This window comes from Astatotilapia calliptera, chromosome 1 (assembly GCF_964374335.1).
Source record: "Astatotilapia calliptera chromosome 1, fAstCal68.1, whole genome shotgun sequence".
In the NCBI taxonomy this organism is placed as follows: Eukaryota; Metazoa; Chordata; class Actinopteri; order Cichliformes; family Cichlidae; genus Astatotilapia; species Astatotilapia calliptera.
This window is the reverse complement of record NC_137422.1, coordinates 34,104,388-34,122,205: the sequence shown is the minus strand read 5'-3', so window position 1 is coordinate 34,122,205 and position 17,818 is coordinate 34,104,388. Positions and strand designations below refer to the sequence as shown.

At 39.2% G+C, this 17,818-nt stretch overlaps 1 protein-coding gene across 1 annotated transcript; it reads left to right on the top strand.

Annotated features, from left to right (window-relative positions):
* The first annotated feature begins 14,074 nt into the window (after window positions 1–14,074).
* On the top strand, window positions 14,075–17,750 carry cyp1a (cytochrome P450, family 1, subfamily A). The gene is made up of 7 exons (XM_026174365.2): window positions 14,075–14,208; window positions 14,601–15,463; window positions 15,555–15,681; window positions 15,780–15,869; window positions 16,088–16,211; window positions 16,383–16,469; window positions 16,711–17,750. Exons 2-7 carry the CDS (start codon window positions 14,624–14,626, stop codon window positions 17,006–17,008), a joined length of 1,566 nt encoding a protein of 521 aa, XP_026030150.2. The 5' UTR covers window positions 14,075–14,208; window positions 14,601–14,623; the 3' UTR covers window positions 17,009–17,750.
* Window positions 17,751–17,818: the final 68 nt, after the last annotated feature.

The following is a 17,818-nucleotide window of genomic DNA, read 5'->3' as shown; positions in this document are numbered from 1 at the left end:
CTTCCAAGTTGCCAGACTTTCTCTCTGGCTCCTTGGAAGCAAATCTAAAGAAATGAGGGGTGCCTCAAGAATTTTGCACAGTACTTTACTTGCAAGATTTTGCCCAGCCAGTTTGTAGGATGGAAGTTAAAAGGTTCTGACCTCAGGACACTAAAGCATATTCAAATCTCTTGTATCCATCCATCCATCCATTCGCTTCCGCTTATCCTTTTCAGGGTCGCGGGGGGCGCTGGAGCCTATCCCAGCTGTCATAGGGCGAGAGGCAAATCTCTTGTAATATAACAAAAATAAGCAAGAATCTGTGGAAATAATAATTTTGAATTTCATTGTTCTTGAGTTGAGATTAAACCTACAAGTTAATACAACAAAATGTGTTTGTTAAATGCTTCAAGCAAGTTTGTAACTAAACTATAGGGAACAATTTTTGTGCAACATCAAAGCTGTTCAGTCTGACATTACAAATGTGTAATAGAAAGGGTTTTTATTTGCTCATAAATTACATTTGGAAAACTGGCTTGACATCAAAACAGAATAATTTATAATCCGACAGGCAGGGTAATGGGCTGTTGGCAGATGTATTTGTAACCTCATTTGGAGCGCAGACTCATCACATGTCATATTATATCAGTAGCATTTCCTTCGTCTCTAATTTATAACTTTAAAAAAAAAAAAAAGAGATCTACAGAAGAAAGTCAAAGCTTTGTTATGGTGTTTGTAAGATGCTGTTATGGGTGGATGACAATCCTTGTTGCCCTGCAGAAATCAACATTTATTTAAGACAGGTTACACCCATTGGCAACAAGTATCTAGATTCTTCTCTCTGTCATTTTCACACCACTGACATCTACCATACCTTCACACATACCTGCAGCAGCAAATAACACGCTCACAAGCATTGTGATATATACATAAGCTAGGTGTGGCAGTTTCTTCTGTACTTTCTGTTGTGTCTCTTTAGCATTCCAGTTTCATGAACGCCATCTTTGGTCTCCTGCTGTATGAAGCTTGTGAGCTAACAATCTGAAGGATTACTGCTCTCACTTATCACACACGCCAGCACGACAAACACAAGCTGGCACTGTCAGCACTGTCAGTATCTATCTCTTCCTGGATTGCTCATTTTCATGTTTTACAACTGTACCAACACACCTCACATGTCATCCCTGCATGTAAGATAAAAATAACTGCTCACAGTCTGACCCTGTCAGCTATAGCTGCATGTGCATGCATAAATGCCAACGTACAAACACACTCACAAAGCCACTGGCCAGATGTGTCAGTCCTTATTCTTATCTTTCTTCTTGTCACTTACTGCAGTGCATAAAAGAGCATATTGAGACAGAGGAAGATCAGATATTGGAGTGCTTTACAATGCACACAATTAAACCTATTCCCTCTGGTACAAAAAAGGGCTGGTGGCTGTGTAATTCATACCACTGCCCACCGGCTAAGTCAGCACTATCAGCCACAGTGTTGTCATCCAGCCTCCTTTTTCCCACCACGTGTAATGAAACCAGTATGTCTGAGCCTTAGCATGCACAAATGATTAACTGATGGCAAAGAAAACTGATTAAGGAGATAAAGTTTGGCACACAATAGTCTCAGTGCTACAAGTGTACCTGCAAAAACCAGAGCTTCTTCAAATGAAGAAATTATTCATCTCTTTGGATTTGCACAAACTTGAATTCTGAGAGAAATCACTATATATAAATAAATAACAAATATCAAGACATTTTAATGTGACGGTTTCTCACCACAGAATTAAAGCGTAGTGCAGAAGAACAGCAATATGCTTTAAGTTATTTTAGGTTATGCTGATAGTAAAAACAATTCTGGAAAAGACTTTGGGGTGCAGAAAACAGTCAAAACAAACAAAATAACTAAAATAAAGAAAACAGTCAAGTGTTCAAAGTACAATGTACAAAGGACGTGGCAGCACCCTTTTCTGGCAGTACATGCACGGTTAATTCGTGAGCCACATGAAAACAAGGTGGGCTTTATAAGATAATTGTTTACTTGGGGCTGATAGCAGTGGTTGACTTAAACATGCACTTCACTCATCTCTATAAAATCTATGTTCTCCGGTGCCTGGAGAACATAGATTTTGCGACTAAGAGAAGACCCAAGCAATCAGGTTCTACTGATATAAAAAAATAAATAAAAGTGCAGTTATAAGGACCTGGCCTGTTTGGCTTTTGGCTCATGATTAAGTTTGCCAGTCTCTTTAGTCCCACTAGCAAATCAGAAATTTAATCATCATCTAGTAAGTTCTTTCTTTGTCCCTAAAGCAGCTAAAGAATGTGGTAGCCCTTTTCACAAACAGATTTTGGGACAGTTATAGCAAACTGGCAGGTTTAGTAAAAGCTGTCATATTCTAATGGACTCAATCGTCATCAAAAAATGTTTCATTACTCTTCAGTTTTGCTCTGCAGGTGAATTTACATTGGTCAGTGTACCTGGGTTACCCCAGAGCACAACTGTCACTTTATTTAATCATAATCTACATTAATAGTGTGAATGACTGAAAAAAATTATGATATGGGACATTTTGTATTATAAGGATCTGATGTGTGACTCATTAGATGCATTCTTCATTCAGTATAGTTTATTATTAATTTTTCTTCCAGATTTTGTTTTAACTTGTGCAGGGCTGCACTGCTTCTGAAAAGGACATTATGCACTGCAAAGCATATCTAGCTGGCTACAAATGCATAATCGCTCCATAATTGCACAAATGCAAACTTTTCTTTCCCGTTTTTTGCACAACTTTGCGTGCTGTCTAAAAAAACGGCCGATGATTGTTATGATAGAGAAGGGTGAAGGATACCTCCCTCAGCTCTTTCTGTACACAACCTCCCGACCCTTGGCTCTGTCCGAGCAAACACAGTCTGCACGCAATGCACAATGATTAACCCGCAGATCGTCTATCGAGGGAGCACTCACTCAGGAAGAAAATAGTTAGTTTCCTGGCCGCAACATTTAGGCCTGAACTTCTGCTAGTTTATTTTTTCTTACTGTTTTCCTCGTGTCAAATCCAACGTGCTAAGAAGTACTAGTGGAAGTTATCTGGACGTTTTCTGACTTTATTAATAACAATAATCAAAAAGTATTTTGAAGTTTAATTTTTTTTAAACTTTTTATTTAAATTTAACCAAAATGAACTATCATTCATTTCATCAAGTCTTTATACTTTTGTTAAAAATAAAAGACCCAGTTCGGTGCGTATGGTTATCCACAACAGTTTCCGTAAATATATTTGTCATCGACGTGAAATTGCAATACAAGCCACTACTCGGGTCAGTTCTTTAAAATAAAGCAGAGTGAAACCTCTTAAAATCGCGATCTTTGGTTTAACCTGTAGACGATCGGCTCGTTGACAGGCCGTTGGTTTGTACTGCAGAAAGAATGAAGGTTATGGTGGGGGCATTGTGTATGTGTGCTTGCGTTCGCGTTTGTGTGTGAACGGGGCAGAAGAGGTTAAATTGTGTCATGCGTGACTTGCTTTGCGTGCCAAGCTTAACCATATCTTATTTCTCCATAGACAAAAAGAAGAAAAAAAATAGAAACGAAGATCAGCTAACAATTGCAAAAGAAACCTATACACTGTTTATCCTACAGAAAAAAACAAAAATAAACAAACAAACAGAAAACTGGGAGGACCTTCAGCAGTGGTGCCACATGTACAAAAGTGCTATTGATGATTGTTTAGTGGTAAAGGAATAGTACACGGTCCATTTATCAGAGCAGTAATTAGAGCCTGAAAACAGGCTTACAGTCTAATTGGCTGTCATAGTTTGGTTTGGTTTGACACCATGTAAAGTCCCTTTACATTTTGCATAGACAATGTTAATGGTATTGACTAAAGGAGCCTTGAATATTTTCTTGCATGAAGCTGGAGATTTTTTTTAACCTAGGCGCCAGCATCAGGCCAGGGCTAGACACTTACAGTCTCATGACCCCAAAGCTCATTTACTCTTTTTCAGCTACAGCAATCAGTCAGTCAGCAGATATCCCATAACCAACAAAACTAACACAATACAAAGCTTGCGACATTCAGCAACTCTTTTTTGTCTTTTTTATATATGTATGCATATTGATACCACCAAGAAGGAGGTTATGCTGTTGATTTTGCTTGTTTGTTTGCAGGATTACTCAAAATGTTATGTATGTATTTGCATGAATACATTATTAGTTGGGAGTTAGGTCTTCTTAGAACCGATTTGGAGTCAATCTGGACTTGATCTGGATTCAGGAATTTCTGCAAAGATTATTTACCATTGTAAGAAAAGGCAGAATTTTATATTTCCCATCAAATCTAATTACATATCAAATTGAAATAGGGAAAAAAATGGAAGATATCATCTAGGTTACCTCAGCAGAATATAATTAACTGATTCACATCCAAATATGTTTCTGGATCCAGGGACTAAGTTCATGGAAGTATGCAATGATCATTTGCTGTCATTTGTGTCATGTGTGTGGTGGTGGTGCAAAAGAGTCTACCAGACTACTTTCTATCTTTATCTGATTCAATTCAGATCATTCAGGGCCAGGTGGGGGCAAGTTTATATATACATATTTGTGCGTGTGTGTGTATTTATTTGTTTAGTTTTAGGCTTCTCTTTTTTTATGCTCTGCTTTTGTTTACTTTTTGCAGCGCGGGTCATAACTCGACCCAGACACGCGATCTCAAGCTTTTTTTTTGCTTTATGATCGCTCTCTCTCTTTGCCTGTTCCTTCAGTTATGACACCTTCGTGCTCCGCTCAGGAAGAGGTGACAGAAAGATGAATGACCGAGATATTTCCGCACGCAACTATTGTTCCTGCCACAACTCGCCAGTATACCGTCTTGCATAAGGACAGAGGAGAGTTATGGGGATAGGAGGGAGGGGACATCATCAACCATTAGCTCAGTTACTAATGCGGTATTTACGCCTGGTGAGGAAGGGAAGGTGATCCAGCAGCCCCCTCCCCACACACACACACACCACCTCCTCACCATTACTCACATAAAATATTTGCCTCCTCGGCATGCAAATACAGACGCACACAATTCGTGTGAAAAGGGTTTTTTTTCCCCCTTAGGGACAATGCAAAGTGTTTATGGTTGCGTGTGAAAGACAGCACGTTTCAATGACCTCCCTGACATGTTATCTTTTGGTTCTGCCTTCTTTTTTTGACCTAAAAGATTAAACTGACTTTGTGTCCTCTAAAATGGTGTAATCACTTGCTCTAGTCATTGGCCTTTAGATAAACTGCAGTTTTATCACTTCTGAACTGTCCTAAGATCACTTTAAAGAAAGAGAACACTTAGTACTATAGATTTTTATAAGTGAGATATACAGTGGGGCAAAAAAGTATTTAGTCAGCCACCGATTGTGCAAGTTCCCCCACCTAAAATGATGACAGAGGTCAGTAATTTGCACCAGAGGTACACTTCAACTGTGAGAGACAGAATGTGAAAAAAAAATCCATGAATCTACATGGTAGGATTTGTAAAGAATTTATTCGTAAATCAGGGTGGAAAATAAGTATTTGGTCAATAACAAAAATACAACTCAATACTTTGTAACATAACCTTTGTTGGCAATAACAGAGGTCAAACGTCTACTATAGGTCTTTACCAGGTTTGCACACACAGTAGCTGGTATTTTGGCCCATTCCTCCATGCAGATCTTCTCGAGAGCAGTGATGTTTTGGGGCTGTTGCCGAGCAACATGGACTTTCAACTCCCGCCACAGATTTTCTATGGGGTTGAGGTCTGGAGACTGGCTAGGCCACTCCAGGACTTTCAAATGCTTCTTACGGAGCCACTCCTTTGTTGCCCGGGTGGTGTGTTTTGGATCATTGTCATGTTGGAAGACCCAGCCTCGTTTCATCTTCAAAGTTCTCACTGATGGAAGGAGGTTTTGGCTCAAAATCTCACGATACATGGCCCCATTCATTCTGTCCTTAACACGGATCAGTCGTCCTGTCCCCTTGGCAGAAAAACAGCCCCATAGCATGATGTTTCCACCCCCATGCTTCACAGTAGGTATGGTGTTCTTGGGATGCAACTCAGTATTCTTCTTCCTCCAAACACGACGAGTTGAGTTTATACCAAAAAGTTCTACTTTGGTTTCATCTGACCACATGACATTCTCCCAATCCTCTGCTGTATCATCCATGTGCTCTCTGGCAAACTTCAGACGGGCCTGGACATGCACTGGCTTCAGCAGCGGAACACGTCTGGCACTGCGGGATTTGATTCCCTGCCGTTGTAGTGTGTTACTGATGGTGACCTTTGTTACTTTGGTCCCAGCTCTCTGCAGGTCATTCACCAGGTCCCCCCGTGTGGTTCTGGGATCTTTGCTCACTGTTCTCATGATCATTTTGACTCCACGGGATGAGATCTTGCGTGGAGCCCCAGATCGAGGGAGATTATCAGTGGTCTTGTATGTCTTCCATTTTCTGATGATTGCTCCCACAGTTGATTTTTTCACACCAAGCTGCTTGCCTATTGTAGATTCACTCTTCCCAGTCTGGTGCAGGTCTACAATACTTTTCCTGGTGTCCTTCGAAAGCTCTTTGGTCTTGGCCATGGCGGAGTTTGGAGTCTGACTGTTTGAGGCTGTGGACAGGTGTCTTTTATACAGATGATGAGTTCAAACAGGTGCCATTCATACAGGTAACGAGTGGGGGACAGAAAAGCTTCTTCCAGAAGACGTTACAGGTCTGTGAGAGCCAGAGATTTTCCTTGTTTGAGGTGACCAAATACTTATTTTCCACCCTAATTTACGAATAAATTCTTTACAAATCCTACCATGTGAATTCATGGATTTTCTTTTCACATTCTGTCTCTCACAGTTGAAGTGTACCTCTGGTGCAAATTACTGACCTCTGTCATCATTTTAGGTGGGGGAACTTGCACAATCGGTGGCTGACTAAATACTTTTTTGCCCCACTGTATGTTTTCAGTTCTTAGAGCTTTGAATGTTAAACTTTAACATCAGTTTAACACTGATTATAAATACAATGAACAGAGTGTACATTGGATACATTTATTGTAAGATCAACCTGAAAATCTGGTGAATTTGGTGTATTTCACAAAAAAGGTCAGAATTACAAGACAACTGCACTGTGTGCTCTACAGTGTGTAATTCAAATCAACCAAAAACAACAACATTTCACCACCACCATTTCCTAGCTGTTCTGTTTATTCAGTTCACATTTGTGCTGGTACCAAAAGTCATATTGTTGTGTCATTCAGGCGAATTGTTTTATATTGCAAGAACATGACATAAAACCTAATCCCAATATTTTCACATTTAATGCTAAAAAAAACGACACTTTTCACTTTTAAAATTGTGCAGACAAAAAATTCACATCTAAATATGAGGTTAATGAAATTACTGTTTGATGAAGTGCAGCAGGCGCACAACCCTGCAGATATCCCAGCTTTTCATTATGTTTAGGGTTTCCCCTTACAGTATTTAATATGTTTTTGTTTTTTGTTTTTGGTGAGCATATTAGTGCCAGCCTTCCAAAATGTTGGCTAGTTTGTTTTTGTGTAGCATACAGGGGTGATGGTGAAAATGTGAAGGAGGCCATATATTGCGAAATTACTGCAGTGACAAATCCATATGCATTTTCCTAATGTGTCGTGTCCATGTTTAGTGAATGTTCCCAAAACCTGAGTAATACTGGTATATATAATATGTGCTAATCAGAAAATACTATATTTCAAATAAGATTTATCACCTCTAAGCAAAACCTCATTCCTTGGCTATAATCGCTGATTTTTTGTCAAAGTTGTTACACTAACAGTTCCTCTGACTGCAGCAACTTATTCAAAAACTTATCCAAACTGGGCATTTGTTCAGGACCTCATGTGAGCACATTTTAATGAACTAAGAAGCCTTAAGTATCATTTTAACATGCAGAGTTATGATCTGTGGGCATGTTGTTAACTCAAACCAGGATTCTAAACATAATCAAGTATTTTGTAGTGCTTAAACTTAAAGTTAAAACAAAGTGAAACAAAAGCATTAGGCTTCAAAATAAGTCCACCACCACTTTTCCTGCTATTTTCGCATTCACATAAATCTTACCATCCTTTCAAACAGAACAGTAGTGTGTTCAGCACCAAAGGACATATTATGCATGTTTAGTTGCTTGGCTTGGGTTTTTGATAAAACAGCAATTTCACTGGGTGACAGCAGGGTCACTCTTTAACTGACCTGTATCAAAATCAGAACATTCTCACATTCAGAATAGTGGTGGAATATCAATCTTCACTTTTCACTTGACAAGCGTATGTAATTTCATTTTAAAAAATTTTCTTTCCAGTCTCCAAATTACAAATGTCATGATACACACGTCCCTAAAATACAGTGGAAAAAAATCAAATGGGATCTGTAACTAAAACAAAGACCCTAAATAAATAAAACACTGTGTAATAAATAAGCTACTTACATAATCAAATATGATGCATTGCTCAATAGATAGTCATAAACATTTAACATGCGCAGGGGAGCTGTAGACTAAAATCTAATGTGACAAAAATAACTTTTACACCTTGCGTACAGCAAAGAATGGTACATTGTATGTTCATTAAACACACAGGTAAGCATGCTTTGTGTTTTATTATGTTGTTAAGAGAAGTTGAGCGGGAATTCTTCTCTACATCATTAAGCTGTCGTATTAGCTGAAGACCTTTGATCATATCAAATGCAACAGATGATATGATAAAGCATAAATGCAGTTATGTGAGGCATGAGCTAATCCATAAATATGGCTCATGTTAGCCTGTGGAGTGTTTGATGCAAACTTACGGGTTTAGCTTCATATTAATACCTATGCGGCATATGTGTATTAGCTCATAGGCAACATTCCTGTGTGGTGTCATGACCTGCAGCCCAAAATAATCCTATTAAGTTTTGCTCGATGGGGCACACGCAAGGCCAGGAGCCTGTTTGCTGATGTCCTACTGGTCGGGCTTTGGTCTCATTTATAGTAAACGTGCTGTACATTTGTGTTACTTTGAGGTTTACCTTTTGAATTCACAATTAAAGGAGAAGCTGAATAAGCATTAGAAGGGCACACAGTGATTTCACACATGAAACTCAGGTTACTAATCAAGAGAAGTACTGCTGTGAAAATGAAAATGATTGCATCCTCTGATGTGGCTCAAAAAGAATCTTTCCAAAGATGAAAAAAAGAAATGGTGATGAAAGACATGGGAAATGTAAAGCCCCGGGGCTTGACTCGCAATTGTTGAATACACTAAGATTTAGAATATTATTGTATGTGTTGCTCAAGTTGGGGCAAAATTTTCAAAATCAGCTAATGAGCCACAATTTAATGTAAGAGCAACAGAAAACAGGTGCCATAACTAATCAATAGACCCATGAAAAAGAGACCTGTTGTTGACAAGAGTTACAAGGGAAACTCCACAGACAAAGGTGATAAGAATTAAACATGATTCTTCCTTTAAGACCATTGAAGGGAAATTCCTATTTTCTGTTTTATTTCCCTGGAGGTACTGTACAGCTGTCAGTACAGCTATCCTAGACCGGGTATACCTCCACTGTTTTATGCAGCAAAAATTGGGTTGACTGATTATCAGATGGTTTAAGCAAGTATTGTATGATTGTAGTCGTTCGTGTGGATTATTATCATCTAATAAATATCATTCATCATTATTATTTTATAGAGTTTAAAAAAAAACAAATTATAGCATTATAAGAACCAGAGTGGTGTGCTTTATTTCTCAGCTGATTCTAAATCACGAAACTAACACACAGAAAAAAACCAGCCTCCTCACAGCACTGGTATGCAAAGAACCACGATCACACACTTAGGCAGTACACACCTGCTCTCAAGGTGTGTGCGTGACAACCTTTGCGTGAGTAGAAACTTACCAACCTTCACAGTCATTACACCAGCTTTTATGTCCAAGAATTCTTTAAGAGGTATATGGCTGAGGGCAAAACATTTTTTTTTCTTGTTTTTTCTACTCCCAGTCCTACTTCTCTGAAATGGACACATTTGCAAACTTAGACCAAGCACCTTCAGGCCAATGTACAGCCTATCACTGTGATCTCTTTGGTCATTTGTACACACAGCTTAGTATCTATACAGTAGCACAGCTGATGGCTTCCCGTTGTAGCAAATAATCTCTTTAATCCTGTTAAGAATGTGCCCCTCACCACAGCAACTCTCCTGTCACTCACATCAATGCTCCCACATCTTTCCTCACCTGCTCCCCACGTTTGTGGCATTTACAGCTGTTGAATACTGCTCACCATTTGTGATGTGACACACACTCCTGCAGCCACTGTAAACACAGTATTCTCTGTAAAAGCTCCCATGTCAGGCGGTCCGCACACAATCTCAGTCGCATTCATCTCAAATCGGGTTCAGTTTTATCCCTGGGGCCTATTGACACCCATCACACAACTTACAAATGCAACAATTGAAATGTGATCCGTTTGATTCGGAAACACTTCAAGTGGTGTATACTGTATAATGCCAAAGGGATACTCCAATGCTGTTCCAGATTTTGGATTTACTTAGGTTCACTGGACTGCATTAAAGTTAATATTTATTCTTTTCATATTATTGAATTCTGACACTGCTGAAAGATGAGTTTCTGTTACTTCCTCAGCTTGGCAAAATCTTGCAACTGTTGCAAAGGTTTTAATGCAAGGTAAACATAATCTTTTCCCTCCATAACTGCATTATAAACCTGTTTTATAATTTATTTATGGTGTTACGATAATGATATAAAATATATTGTTACAACCAGTTTGTAGGGCTAGTAAAAATGTGACATATTTAAAACATTGTGAATAAAAATAGAGCTGCTTCATTGTAAAAGGAAAATTAACTTCAGCAGATCATTGTGCAGTTACGTTTCTTTACATATTAAAGAAAATATTTGAAGATTACCACACATGATCACAGATCTAAAAGCCCTTTTTACTGCAGTGACCTCTTTTGTTAAAATTAATTAATAGTTTTGCCCAGAAACTCCATCCACCTTGTTCTTATCCTTGCAAAACCTCTGGGAACTGCTGCGTGACAGAAAGGGTGACTGGTTCACCTTGTTTCAGTTTTCGTAACTTTCTTTGCCTGCTTTAGGTGGATTCTCGCCTGTGTGGCAGTTCGGAATGGCCCCACGGTGTTACATGACTGCAGTGAATGAAGCCTGAGTGACAGATTGCATGACTCCAAAGCCCCAAGATCCTCGCATTTACAGAAGCTATAGCGCGCAAATATGTGCACCTTCGTGCCCAAGCAGGGTGGAGAAAAAAAGTGTCTGCGCTCTTTGTTCTGCAAGTTTAAAACCCTTGTGTCTTTTCCAGAGGCTGTTGCCTTCGCGTGACTTGACCAAGCAGATTTAGGATTGTCCAGAAGACCGAGACCCTCCCCTTTGGACGGCAGCTCCGCTTCTCACGCAATCTGCAGCACCAGAGGCGCAGCGCCGTGGCGCACTGCAGAGTCTCGGGAGAATCAGCACTCCCATCCCGGAGGAGCACGACAAAGCTCAGCGTCGCCGATTTTGCGCCCCAGATGAACAAAGAAAAGTTTTGCCTTTATTTATTTATTTGTGTGCTAGTTTAAAGTTATTCGTGAGTTTTTTCATCTTAATTAAAAGAAAAGGGGGGGGGGGGGGGGGGGAGTAAACAGGCAAATCAATCAATCAATAAATTGTGGTTATGTGCTACACCCTATTAAAGCGAACGGGATACTTTCAACAACCAAAGAATAGATTTCATTTTTAAAAATTAATTTTCCACCCACATTCACTTGATGAAGTTAATTAAAGTCTTTAGGCTTAAAAATGTCTATATCACGGGCAAAACGCATTAAAATACATTTGTCCATAATATCTTTCTCTTTTTCCTGCTATTTAGCTTGTATGGTGGTCAGAGCACTCTTGGTGGTGTTTTAAATTAAGGCTGAGTAGAAATTTTCAGGATGTAACGCAGAGACTTTTCATGTCACTCTGCATAATAATAAATAAAATGAAGTGAAATGAAATGTGTATTTCATAGAAAATTAGGCCCAATAACAGGCTTGGTTAAAGTTTAAAGCCCGAATTATAACTGACACTTCTGATCAGGATTTTTCCAGAGCAACACTATTTAAAAGGCTGCGATGGTGAACGCCGTGCTTTGATTGGTCATTTTTAATGTTTTACCAGTGCTGCTTAAAAAATAATGCTATCATGGACATTTTTGATCTACTGTTTTCTGAGAAATGGCGATTGTCTGAGTTTTTGTTCCCTCACAATAATAATAATAATAATGATAATAATAATAATAATAATAACCGCCAACACGGCCCAACCCTTTAGTTCATCATCTTTGCATTGCTGTGGCTGGAATAAGAATTCGGAACCCACGATGGACTGAGAACAATTTTTCAATATCATTTTCAGAGTCTTTCCAAAGCTCCGGGTAAATACAAATCACACGGACTTTCAGAGAAAATTAACTTTTTGAAGAACTTATTGCTGCATTAAAATCAACATTTGCCTCCAATCACGTCGTAGTTGAACAAATATTCAGAATATTAGCACTAATACACAGGCCTAAAAAATAAAATGTATATCTGTCTGTTGAATAACCGTTAAATTGCTTTGTGATGACATTGTGATTGTACGTTAAAAACACAACTAGTAAGTTGATTGTAAAAGCAAACGTATACAATTAGGTCATGTTGAAAAAGGTCATCTATATTCTGATCATAAGTCCCCGAGAACTTTATAGTAACACATTTTGACATCTGTGATCACACAAACTGAAGATCAGTGAAATGTAAAGTGCAGGTTGCGTTCTGTGCGGGATTCTTGCTTAGAAGCAAGTGAGGATAGTTTAAGAGTTCAGACTTTTAAATCTTATTAACACTTAATTCTACAAGTTTTTCTTTATAACAAATCTCATGCAGACGTATAATAGTAAAGACTATATATATTTTAAGGGAAATAATTAATCAATATACTTATACACTTGCAGGGTGGGGGCAACTTTAAAAAGCTTCACTTCTCAAATGAAGTTATTATTAAAATGCAGTTGTTAACCCCTAAATTACACTGTGTTCTGTGTAATTATATACTGAAAGAATAAAAGTGGTGACAATAAGATATGAATACTGAACGTATCTGTCCCAGCGCTCGAGCAGTGAAACCTAACTGCTCTCCCTCCCTCCCTCCCTCCTTTCCTCTCTCCCTCCCCTCCAGCATCCCCTTCAAAGGAGAGGTGAGGGCTTGATCACTGTGCTCTCACGCAACTGGTCAATCTTTAACTCCAGCGGAGAACTAACAGGTACAAGCACGCAATGGCATCTGACTGTTTTATCAGGACTTAAAGCCGTCTGGGAGGTTACAACTGGGGGGTTGTCACAAACGTCCGTTCTAACTCCAAATGTTTTAAGCATGACGAGGTCCTTCTGTAGTTCAATAAGTTATCATCTTTAGGGGATACATTTTTCATGCAAAACTGGGCGCAATGATGTAGGTGATTTTCGACTCATTGCGCTGTCCATTCTTGCCCAGTAAAACCAATTTCACATCACGCTAGTAACAAGCTGCCCTAAATTATCGATACAAGTTACAGCGGGTTATAAGTTGGTCGAAGGAATTGCTGAGACATCACCGAGTGCTTGGGCAAGAATCACGGAGATGCAACAGCCTGCAATCATTGGCAATGAGAATAAGAACAGTATTTTTTACCGCTCAGACTGTGACACTCGAAAAACAAGCTAAATCAGTCCGAAGAAAGTTGGCACAAGGCAATGTAATCACAGATTAAAAACCGTTCTACAGTTGTGGAAGTTATAAAAAATGATTGTGCCATATGTGGCCCTAAACAAAAAATATAAACTCATATAAATGATAAAGACATGATGACTCCTCTTTGCATTTCTTATGTATTTTTTTTCCAGAACACACGCGCGCGCGCGCAGGCAGGCAGGCAGGCACGCACCGTTTTTTCTGTACTAAGTTCATTCATGACAAAAAAGGGAGGGAGGGGGGGCAGGGTACGTCACAAACAGTAGCCAATCAAGCTGTCGAGCACAGTATAAAGCAGGAGTCCATTGCCGATTTTAGGGACATCAAGAGTGTGACCTCACAACAACTCTTCCAAACATTTTACATGCACTTTGGAAAAACTACTCCAGGAATCAGAGTGCCGTTTCTCCTGCATCAGTTCATCAAAGGTAAGCTTAAAACATGCATATACAAAATGGCAAGAATGCAGCAGACTGATTTATAGGCTGACTGACTTATTAGCTGGAAGAAAAGAGAAGTGCAAAATGGAGATTATTTCTGCTAGAATAACTTTGATGCATTACTTAGTATTTTCACCTGAATCATAGACTGTAGTAATTAATTTATACCTATACACATAGGCCACTACTTTGCATAGACTACCTGTAATAAGTGCTGGTGTGCTTTTAAAAATAAAAAGCCAAATAGATACATGCAAATACACGTCAGTTCTCAGTTACTTCAAACTTTATAGTGAATGTTTTCTACATGTTGCGTAACACTTATTTCTCTCTCTCCCATTGTCTACACTGCTCTAATGCACCTGCAATTTAATTTACAGGTTGAAGCCAGAAAAACGTCATCATGGCACTAATGATACTGCCATTCATTGGAGCACTGTCAGTATCACATGTTTTGGTGGCTGTGACAACAGCGTGTCTGGTCTACCTGATTATTAAGAATGCACAAAACAAGATTCCCGAGGGGCTTCAGCAACTCCCTGGCCCAAAACCCTTCCCTATCATTGGGAATGTGTTAGAGCTGGGAAATAGACCCTACCTGAGTCTCACTTCTATGAGCAAACGCTACGGTGACGTCTTCCAGATCCAGATTGGCATGCGTCCTGTGGTCGTTTTAAGTGGTAATAAAACAGTTCGACAGGCTCTCATCAAACAAGGGGACGAGTTTTCAGGCAGACCTGACCTGTACAGCTTTCGCTACATCAATGATGGCAAGAGTCTGTCTTTCAGTACAGACCAAGCTGGCATTTGGCGTGCCCGCAGAAAGCTGGCCTACAGTGCCCTGCGTTCTTTTTCCAACTTAGATAGCACAACCCCAGAGTACTCATGTGCCCTGGAGGAACATATCAGCAAAGAGACTGAGTATCTGATCAAAGAGCTCAACACTGTCATGAAGACCAAAGGCAGCTTTGACCCCTTCCGCTATGTCGTCGTCTCTGTTGCCAATGTCATCTGTGGCATGTGCTTTGGCCGGCGCTATGACCACCATGACGATGAGCTGCTTAGCTTAGTGAACCTCAGTGATGATTTTGTCAAGGTTGTGGGCAGTGGCAACCCAGCGGACTTCATCCCCCTTCTTCAGTACCTGCCCAGCACAAAAATGAAAAAATTTGTGAGCCTCAATGCTCGCTTCAGCAAGTTCGTTCAAAAGCTTGTCACCGAGCACTATGCCACCTTTGACAAGGTACGCCTCACACTATACAATATTATTTAGCTCATTGTACTTTGCAGAAATTACAGACATTAATTTAGATGGTCCTTAAATCCACTTTTAGGACAACATCCGTGACATCACAGACTCCCTCATAGATCACTGCGAGGACAGAAAGCTGGACGAGAATGCAAATGTCCAGATGTCAGATGAGAAGATTGTTGGAATCGTCAATGATCTATTTGGAGCTGGTAGGAGAATTATTTTCCTTGTGTTAAATGATATAATCATAAAGGAACATAACTTCGGAGAAAAAAATATTCTGACCGAACTTTTGTGTCTCTCCTAGGTTTTGACACCATCTCCACTGCTCTGTCATGGTCACTGATGTACTTTGTGGCTTACCCTGAGATCCAGAACAGGCTTTTTGAAGAAATTAGTACGTATAGTTTTTTTGGGGACATATTGTATTTCTCTTACATGATAGATTTTTGATAAAAGAACAACTAAATGATAAGAAAGTGCATCGATACATCTTGTTGCTCTCAAAGCAGAATGATTAACTGTAATTTGGTAATCACTGACAGAGTCAGAAGGTACAATGTCAATCCTCATCTTCTCGTACGCTAATATTTTATCATCTCTTTTCATTTTCAGAGGAAAAAGTAGGTCTCGATCGTATGCCTGTTTTTTCTGATCGGAACAACTTGCCCCTTCTTGAAGCCTACATCCTGGAACTCTTTCGCCATTCTTCATACCTGCCCTTCACAATCCCGCACTGGTGAGATTCATTCATTTTGTAATAAGAAAGTAAAAGGATATAGGTGTTAAATGACCTGCTAAGTATCACAGAAGACCAAAAAGATGGACACAAAACAAGGCTTTTACAGTCATAAAAATAAACGTGAAAACCTGTCATTATGCAATGAATTAACACTTTGTTGTTTTTTAGCACCACAAAAGACACATCACTGAATGGCTTCTTCATCCCCAAAGACACCTGTGTCTTCATCAATCAGTGGCAGATCAACCATGACCCGTAGGTTTCCTTTGCTACATTTTTACTTTGCCAAAACGAATGATGCAAACTGACTCATATTCAAAGCTACCCTATACTAGAGAAATACAGTAACATGTCTTTCACCAGGCCATTTTATGGATAGTTGTAAAGAAAGACAATAGTAGTCTTTATTTCCTTCCCCAAATCTGCCTAGAGATTTGTAAGCTTTCAAGCCTGTTAGCACAATATTTTTTATTCCTCTTTTTTCTGAACCTTTCAGGGAGCTGTGGGAAGATCCATTTTCCTTCAAGCCAGAACGTTTCCTGAATGCTGATGGCACTGAGGTCAACAAGGTAGAGGGAGAGAAGGTGATGACTTTTGGCTTGGGAAAGCGACGCTGCATTGGCGAGGTCATTGCACGAAATGAAGTCTTCCTCTTCTTGGCTATCCTCATTCAAAAACTAAACTTTCAAGCTTTACCTGGAGACCAGCTAGACCTGACCCCAGAGTATGGTCTAACAATGAAGCACAAACGCTACCATCTGAGAGCCACAATGCGAGTTAAGAATGAGCAGTGAGGTTCCTTGTAATGTACAATTTGTAACTTAGTAGGTGATATAAGCTGAAGCTGTAAGGATCAAAGTTAGAATGTAAGACAATGGATATCAAATTTGGCTTATAGAGCTAATAGCATTAAAGCAAATAAGCAGAGTTTGCTTATTGCACAAGTGATGTCTAGGTCCGTGTCTCTTGTTCTGTTTTTGGTTCGCTAAGAGATACTTCTGCAAATGGCTGCTGCTTCTCAGTGAAGTTTAAGGAGTTAGTTTGTTTCTCTTGCTGTGTTGTTAGCAGCAATATAAACTGCTCCCATTCAGAAATGAAAACAAAACAACTGAACTTTGGGACAAAGCATATGTCTTACTGGGTGGATAGTTTAGTATGCTGCAACCAAACCTTTTCTACGGGACTCTGAAGTGAACATATTTTACCTTGTGATAACATTTACACATGTAAGCTAATTATTTGCATTCCATTATGCTGTGGATGTAAGACACACTGAAGCTATATCTGTATCCCAAAATGTGATTTTGAGTGAACACCAAGACTTTTGTATTTCATAATGTTGTTTTTGTTTGTTTGTTTATTTTGTTTTTAAGATCATAACATTTATATTTGCTGTGCAATTATATGACTTATCAAGACAGCATTGCGATCAATTGATTTTGGAATATATGTAATACACTTTTATATTTCAGTTGGTAATGTACAAAATGTAAGGGCATGAAACCTTGATACACAAATAAAAATGTATTTTAATTAGTTGTTCTCGTTCATCTTGACTTGGGGGAAAAAAGACCGCCAATAAATGAATAAAGAAACAAATAACA

What these genes read in the sequence shown, in the direction of transcription:
- cyp1a (XM_026174365.2), top strand. Translation starts at nt 14,624, where the DNA reads ATGGCACTAATGATACTGCCATTCATTGGAGCACTGTCAGTATCACAT. An exon ending in CAATGATCTATTTGGAGCTG is followed by an intron (nt 15,682 to 15,779) that starts GTAGGAGAATTA and finishes TGTCTCTCCTAG; the next exon opens with GTTTTGACACCATCTCCACT. An exon ending in CAGGCTTTTTGAAGAAATTA is followed by an intron (nt 15,870 to 16,087) that starts GTACGTATAGTT and finishes TTTCATTTTCAG; the next exon opens with AGGAAAAAGTAGGTCTCGAT.